This window comes from Pygoscelis adeliae, unplaced genomic scaffold (genome assembly GCF_000699105.1).
Source record: "Pygoscelis adeliae isolate BGI_AS28 unplaced genomic scaffold, ASM69910v1 Scaffold185, whole genome shotgun sequence".
Classification (NCBI taxonomy): Eukaryota; Metazoa; Chordata; class Aves; order Sphenisciformes; family Spheniscidae; genus Pygoscelis; species Pygoscelis adeliae.
In genome coordinates this window covers 51185-59229 of record NW_008824756.1, presented here as the reverse complement: position 1 = coordinate 59229, position 8045 = coordinate 51185, and the positions used below count along the sequence as shown (strand labels likewise).

The 8045-nt window shown below is 50.5% G+C and overlaps 2 protein-coding genes across 2 annotated transcripts in view; one reads left to right on the top strand and one right to left on the bottom strand.

Annotated features, from left to right (window-relative positions):
• The window catches only part of LOC103916497 (alpha-1,3-mannosyl-glycoprotein 4-beta-N-acetylglucosaminyltransferase C-like), a 4051-nt gene extending 3410 nt beyond the window's left edge, over positions 1-641 (top strand). Inside the window, exon 4 of the mRNA XM_009323496.1 lies at positions 557-641. Within this exon, the coding sequence (XP_009321771.1) occupies positions 557-641 (85 nt within the window). The remainder of the gene's footprint in view (positions 1-556) is intronic.
• A 139-nt stretch (positions 642-780) lies between these two features.
• TMEM9 (transmembrane protein 9) lies at positions 781-8036 on the bottom strand. Its single transcript, XM_009323493.1, has 7 exons — positions 7950-8036; positions 7677-7773; positions 5937-6038; positions 5414-5505; positions 4859-4967; positions 4212-4343; positions 781-2037 (listed from the first exon to the last, which is right to left on the bottom strand). Exons 2-7 carry the CDS (start codon positions 7680-7682, stop codon positions 1888-1890), a joined length of 591 nt encoding a protein of 196 aa, XP_009321768.1. The 5' UTR covers positions 7683-7773; positions 7950-8036; the 3' UTR covers positions 781-1887.
• Positions 8037-8045: the final 9 nt, after the last annotated feature.

Here is an 8045-nt window from a genome sequence, read left to right as displayed (position 1 = left end):
CCTCTTCAGATCCTTCAAACAGATTTTTTTCCCCCACTCGGGGGGGCTGCAGTTCCCAGGGATCACACCCCGTGTCCGTGAGGGATTCACACCGAGAGGGAAGGACAGGGAAGATGGGGTTTCTAAAAGGGGGAGAAAGTTCCAACGATTGAGGACCATGGAACAAGGATGGGTAAGGAAATCGTGACCTCGGTATGTTGTGAAGCTCTGGGTACCTTTTAGCCCGGCGAGGTGCTGAAGGGTGACCGGGGTACAAGCAGGCTGCAGGCACAAATCCCCCCGAAAAGCTTCTGTTCGGATTTGTCTGGCAGGATCAGCTTGGAGGGCTGGATCCTGCTGGGCAGCTCGACCAAAGGCTGTTGGCACTGGCATGCAAGGCAGTGACCACCGCCTCTCCCAGTTAGGCTTTTAGCAAGAATTGCTCAGCTTTCAACAAACAAGGAGGAATTCTGATCCGCTTGGCCTTCCCGCGAGACAGCTCGGAGCAGTCTGTTGCTAACCTCTGCCAAGCAGGACTGCTCTGGTTTGCCAGAGTTTTAAGCCCGGCTCTCCTGGAGCAAGGCAGTCACCTCGGAGTGCAGACAGGCACAAACCAGTGCCAGGGGACCCACCTGCAGTGCCGAAACACCCGAGTGCCGTAACCACAGCTCGGTCTCGAGGTCCCGCATCAACTTGCCTGCCAGGCACTGGAAGGCAGCCTGGAGAGCAGCCGCTCAGCGCTGGGAGCCCCAGACCTGGCGTGATGGGACTCTTCCCTGAAAAAAAGCCAGCCACGTAATAGATCTTTGTCTGCATTTAATACAGAGATGCTACATGATAAACTCCAGCCGCTTCCTGACATTATCAATGTTGTCAGTGGGATCGATATACACATTGCCGAATCACTTCAGTTTCCTCCACGCAGCCCAAGTACAGTCAGAGCTCTCGGAGTGTTTCGAGTAGCACAAGTGTCCCTTTTCCAGGGCCCCAAGACCCAGCCAAGTGTTTACAGTGCTCCAGTAACGCCTTTGCCCCAGTTCTCTTGGACACAAATGCCCCTGACCGCACTGTGAGAGCGTCAAGGGTTACTAACATGGGTACAAAGCAGGAAAAGAGATAAATGTAAATCAACCTTTTACCTGTTGGTCTCTTACTTGTGAATGTACTAATCAGTCGTGATATTCACCTACACAGAAACAAGCTGCAGTCTCAGTTATGCTGGTGTAAATCTGGACAGACTCCACTGAATAGAGTGGAAATCCACTCGGTTTACACCAGGGTAAGTGCAAGCAGCAGCTGACCACTGGCAGGGACCCCCCTCCTCCTCCTTCCAGTGCAATGCGCTTGTCTCAGCACCACGACGCCCAATTAGGATCGGTGCAAACTGGAGGAGGAGGAGGCGGCGGCTTCTTCATCCTGGAGGAGCGCCACATGAAAATTATCCTGCTATTTTTATCCCAGGAAGACTCAGCCAGCTTGCAACACTCCGTACCGAGACCCCTGTCTCCGATGCAGGGGTGGGCTGATGGAGACTTCAGTCCCAGCAAGCGGTGCCCGCAGGGTCCAGCACAGTGCACTGGAGCTGCAGCCCCTGCCCGAGTCAGCCCGTGAAGCAGGGCAGCAGCGCTGCACATGACCGACTATTTACATGCAGCCACGGGGCTAACGATCAGCGCAGATCTCAGCCGGGCAAGGGTTAAGGAGCCTCTGGGCTGAGAGGTAGAGGGCAAGGGGACTAAACCAGAGGCAAGCATTTTGGTCTGCTTCTCTCTATGAAGACGGTAAATCAGAGAGGGTTAGAGCTTTCAGTCAAACACCACGGATGTCCTGAAGGATGACTTGCTGTCTGTCTTGACCAGCAGAGCTACCCTGTCTCTTGGAAGTGGTGCCGCATAGCTCGGCAAAGGTCTAGCTCAGCATCTTGTGGCGGTCAAAAACTGTCTTCCTCTGCTCCTGCACCTGGCGCTTCCAGCGCTGCTGAGCCCCCTCCACCCTCTCCAGCACCGTGTTGGCTCTAGCGCCAGACGGGGTAGGGGCTGCGGCCAAGGAGCGAGCATCCTGCAACGGAAAGAAACGGTGAAAGAGATCAAGGCGTGCCCAGCCTGAACACAGAATGTGGCAGCTCGACTCTGGGAGAAATTTCAACTGAAAGAGCAATTCAAGGCTTGAGTTGTCCTGACAAAGAACCTCATTTTCAGAGCTCCTCAAGACCAGCCCCCCAGCTGCAGCTGGAAAGCTTGCTCTTGGGGACCACCCACGGTAAAGTCACAGGCCCCAAATAAAAAGTCCCCAGGAGAGGAACTGCACTAAGTCTGAACCTCTGCTGGAAATCCACTGCTAGGAGTCTGCAAGGAGCTGCACTGCTAAAGCAAACTGCATCACCCCACTGAAACTGGGCCAACAATTTCCATTGTTCTCGGCGCACTAGCTTACACAGTAGCTGCTCATCTGTTTCTCGGACAGTGCTGCAGGACTTCTGTCCAGCCCTGCTGTTCAGACCGCTCCCAACAGCCACATTTACACTGCAGTAATGTCAGAAGGCCCCTTGGGTGGGGATCCATCGTGGCACACAAACACCAAGGCAATCTCTAAGCCTATCCCAAAGAATTTACAGTCCAGCACACTGGAGTAAGATAAACCTCGCCTAATATCAGGCATCTAAAGTGTGCACCTAGATCTAAATCTGAATTATTCCTGTAGAGCAGTGGAGCAAAAGCGTACTTTTAGGATACAATTCATCTCCTCCTGCAGGACCTCCTTTTTTCAGCAGAGGGAGGTAATGGATAGACTGAGGAGTAGCTGCTCTGAAGTGCACACTTACATCAGCATATGAAAGAATGAGGCCAAATAGTTTATACTTACAGCAAAGTGTAAATAGGACAGTCTGATCCAGTGGTTTTCTCAGAGACTAGGAAAGGAGAGTATCTTCAAGCATTGCAGCTTCCCTTCTCAAAGTGTGACTGAGCTAATCACTAGCATCCAGAGTCACCAATTGCTAGGGACGGCCTCCTCATGAGCCTCCTCCCAGCAGCCGGGGGCCTGGGTCAATGCTCGAGCACAGCCCTGGGGCTCCACCAAGGGAAGGAACTCGGCTCCAGGAGAGAGCTCTGCCTAGCACTGTGCCTCGCTAAACTGTGCGTGCCTGAACTGAGAAAGCCACAGGGAAAGCTGTGTCGCAAAGCCACACGCTGCACTAGCAGGCAGCAAGTCTTGGACAGCCCTTGCATCCTGCAAACAGAGCGTGAGCTACAGATGCAATCAAGCATGAGAGCTAATCACTGTGCGTGCAGCCACTCCGCTCCTCCACACTAGCCATCAGCTCTGCCTCCAACACTTCCTCTCTGAGAGACCATCCCATCTCAGTCTGTTGTATTCCCCTACAAGGGAAGGGAAGCCTTAGGGGAAGAAAAGAGTTACAAGTCAGGGCGCTCTTGTTCTGAAATCCCCCGTGGAATCAGGCCGGATCATTCCCCCTAAAGCACTGCCTCCCTCACAAGGGGAAGGATGTTGTATGCTGGATGCTGAAATTGCATGAATTTCATGCAGCAAGAAATTTGTCCTCCCACAAAATCTGAGAGAGAGAGACAGGCTCTCTCTTTGCTGCTGGGTCCTAACCTTCTTGCCCAAGATGTCATATGCCTATGTCCCCCCAAAAAGATGGGATTTGAGTAAAATTCTGCTCTGGGGAGAAGCACAAGGAACAAAAGCCTGGATACAACAGGGCCCAGCCCCAGAGCGGGGTCAGACACCACCACCTCAGAGGCTACTCTTAAGTGCCTAGAAGACAGACCAGCCCCACGTTTCAGCAAATAATTAAACCCATACTTCCCTGGAAGCTCACCACCAAGTAACTACACCTAGGACACTGCACAAACAGGAACCATTTGACTTTTGGTTTCATCTAGGCAGACAGACCAAATTCAGGCCACTTGGTAAAAAGCCACCCCCTACCCCAGAGGACAGGGCTCGTCTTGGGCTTGTAATACAGAACTTGTACTTTGAATATTTCTTTCATTGTGCTTCAGCATGATCTGCACAGATTTGAGTCTAAATGTTTACCTGTGGTAAGTGCCCAAAAAGCAACAGCGCTGGTCGCACAGTGGATCAGAGGGGACAAGCACGAGGTCATTCTGTTTCCCTGTCAGCCATTCTCTTGTCACCCTACCACCCTGTCTCCACCGTGACCGCAGCCACCCATGGGCACCCTGCATGCACCAGCAGCACAGCCTCACCTCATTCTCCTCCTCATTGTGCAGGGGCTGTGTATAAGCATCTGGCTTCCGGATCAGAGGGTCCACCAGCACAAGGAAAGCCATGTAAAGCAGCAGTGCCCCCACCACAGACAAGTAAATGATGATGATCACCTGCAGTTAAGGACAGCACCGTGGAAAAGGATCAGTAGCGTAGATAAGAAGCACCACAGAGGCCAGGAAGCTCCCTTCACAGCTGCCTCTGATGTTTGATCTCTTCTCTTATTCTAATTTTGCTCCCTAGAAAGTCTCTTGCACTTGCAGGAAAGCCAATGAGACCTAAGTGCCATCACTGCATAAACAGTGCTGATATTCTCCGCACTGTGCCAATTTAGGACACGTGCTGCATGTGAAAGGAGACCAACAAGATGGGTCCCCAGTCAGAGGTGCTTGGCACTGTCACACATCCTCAGCAAGAAGACTGGGCTCCTGTGCAGCCTGCTGCTCACTGCCAGGAGCCCTCCTGACTCGGACTCAGTGCCCCTGGCACTACCACCGTGTACTAGCTGTGATAGTTTTATTTTCCCTTTCTGGGCTCTACTCCAGGAACCCACCAGTCCAGCCGTGCCTGGGATGGCGTGGCATGGCAAAGAGAAGGAGCCAGCCACAGGGAGCAGACCCACAATTACCTTGATGGTGGTGGTGCTGCGCTCCTCATACTTGCATTCACACAGCAGGCAGTAGGCCTCCACATCATTCCCTGGCACCGGCATTGGCTCCACAACATGCAGGCAGTTGCTGCAACACAAAGAAACCAAAATCAGCAACAGGACAAGGTGAAACCAGTGCTCTGTGGAAGGATGCTGGGGGTGACTTTTTCTGGGTCCCAGCTTTCCCGTCAGGCTGATAAAGCTGATCAGGTTTTAAGAGTTCCCCTCACAGCTCAGCTAGCCCAAAGTTCCTGGGATAGACTGTCCAAGCACCTTCTGCAGGGATCCAGTCCAGGTGAAAGGGACTGGAGGGTACACCCTACATCTGCTGAGAGCCGTGGCTTAAGAAATCATGCCTCCCAGATTCCTCAATCTCTGTTCAAAAAACGCCCCTCACCTGGGTTGAAAAATCACCTACTAAAATGGCTTCCCCTGCAAATGCACAGGCAGGGAATTATTTCCTTAGCACCAGCTGGAAACTCCAGAGTGTTGGCTTTCATGGACCAACCCCTCAGGCTTCAACCCACAACTCACCAGTCCTTCTGCGACACATTCTTGTTGTAAATATGCCCACTGATGTTCCGGTACGGGGGACAGATGCACTTGCAGCGGATGTCCTCCGAGCTCTGCAGAAGCAAGAGGAGACGGCATTAGCGAGTGAACACGTGCATAAGGTTCTGCTGCCCTCACCACCATGGGTGTGGGAAAAGGCAAAACACTCTCTTAAGAGAGAGAGGACTTCACACCATGTCTCTTCTTCCTGCGCTGCTTCTTTCACATCAGTAACTTCAGTTTTAAAATGTCTTGAGCACTTCTGCTCCAGACACCAGGTACTTTTCAAACCAGCTTTAAAATGCAAACTCCAAAACACAGCAGAAGGCAGGGCAGAGGCCACTGTCACGTACATTCACAGCTCTACATATGATAAATGCACATCTGCTATAGCACTCCGTATCTTTGCAAACTTTCACAGAAAAACAGTTGCTTCTCCGCCATTTTTGTTTCTGTTGTACTACACACACGGTTCAGTGCTTGTGTCTGAAGCTGTTCCACTCACCTTGCTGGCTTGTGCTGGAGGAGAAAGGATGCAGCAGAGCAGCGCGATCAGCAGCACGGAGCTCGCATACTTCCGGGTGCACTGGGCAAACATCATGGAAGCCTGAGGAAACAAACATTCACATCCAGGATAGAGGATCTCAGGTGAATGCAACCAAAACGAGTTAGTTTGAACTTTCTTTTTTGGGCCACTTGCCTCTATTTGGCCCAGGAAGTAGAAATTTATCCCTGAATGAAGGCTGATGCCAGTCAGAAACTCCTGGAAACACTTTACACAGATCCCAAGAAACACTCCTATCAAAAAAGCTTCCACCATCTAGAGCCACACCTCCAAACTCCCACAGTCCTGCAAAAAATATTGCTGACTTCCTTACAGTTTGACTTCTGCAACTCCACGTAACCTCCTGTTTCTCTCTTACTATTGTGGAGCTCTGCAACAGGTATTTTGCTGCTGACAGTTTTGCCCAGTAAAAAATACAGAACCAGGAAAACCACAGACCAGGAGTGGCCTAAAGAAGTACACTGGGACCTCCTTGCTGTACTGTGTAAGTGTTAAATCGTTCATCTTCTGATACTGAAGTTTTGCCTCTGAAGGGGTCAGCATATTTTCCTCTCTCGCGAGCCACGAACTATGGCAAGGGGGTGGAATATTTACCGATTCCTAAACCTCCTTTACCCCAAGATACCTGTTCAGTAAAATCCTAATTTTTAAAAATTATTTCAAGTTGCTAGCTCGGTGAATTCATTATATGCCTTTTGCTACATATGCATAGATAAAGTTGTTCTAGAGACATGTATGTGCACAAATCCAAAAGAATATGAGATGATTTTCTTTGCCACAAAAAGCAAAGTTAGTCTTAACAAGGCTGGCATTCGCATTCACAATGGCAGCACGCTTGGAGACAAAAGGCCCAGCAGGCCTCATGGTGCCACCTCGGGGAGCACTCCGAAAAGCCACTTCAGCACAGCTTTATTCAGGGAAGGTAATTTACACCTTCATTAATCAGCTCCATACAGCACAGGTAATCCCACAGCTAACTCCGGGTACTTATACTCTATTACCTAACATAATTCCATTAGTATTTACATCACTGGAATACTCTACCACCGTTTGCTTTATCTTATGTCAACACTCTAAAAATTAATGTAATTCTTCATCGATTTTACACATACACCAAGTTCCTCTCTTCTTCCTAAAAAAAAACCCCCAGCCACTTCTAACAAGCTGACCTGCCAAAAAACATCAAAATGCATTCCAGTCCTATCAGCTTATCGCAGGATTTCTTAACCCTTTGCACCTCAGTTAGCAGAAACCTCCTCAAACAATGGTTCTTTCTTTGGAGACACCCTTGCACGTCAGGGTTTTAGCTCTTCATCAGAAATGCTGGTTAACGTATGACTTATCTGAGCTGCACAGTGCACGTTCCCCATTGTAAGTGTTTTTGGACCACTACTTGTTTGAATTTTTAACCCAACAATGGAGCGCGTACCTGGAATTCAGTTTTAGCCTGCTCAACTGACTTCAGATCATCCGAACAACTCATAACTGTCATTTTTAATAAAAGCAGGGGAAAACACATGATCTATTATACCATGTTTACCAGCAACAAAATAAAAGCTTGGAATGACACCTAGACAGAGTCCACCCATCATGAACTGTAGAACACCAGTGGCCACACAAAGGGCAATTTACGTGTAGTTCTTTGCAAGTTTGACAGCATACGTTCAAAGGGGCACTTACACACATGCCTTAAAGCTGTTGTTTTCCAGGCAATCAGCCAAGCTTACAGCAGCCATCTGTCTAAAAGCATCTGTACCTGGACCAAAATCCAACGGCGCTGTGAATGACAGGGGAGGAGAGGGACTCACGCGTGGTTAAGGTCTCTGACGTCGTGACTGAGGAGCGTGGCAGCTCCCAAGGCATGAACCCCCCCTCAAAAGGGGGCCCACAGCACAACCGCACGCATCCGCCCTGCGCCCCTTCTCCCTGGAGCAACCCCGATAAACTCCTCACCTTTAACGCCACCCGGAGCCCTCCTAAGACTAAATCTACGACGGCTCCGACCCGCTGCCCACCCCCGCCCCAGCCCGGGGTCTGTGCTCTCACACC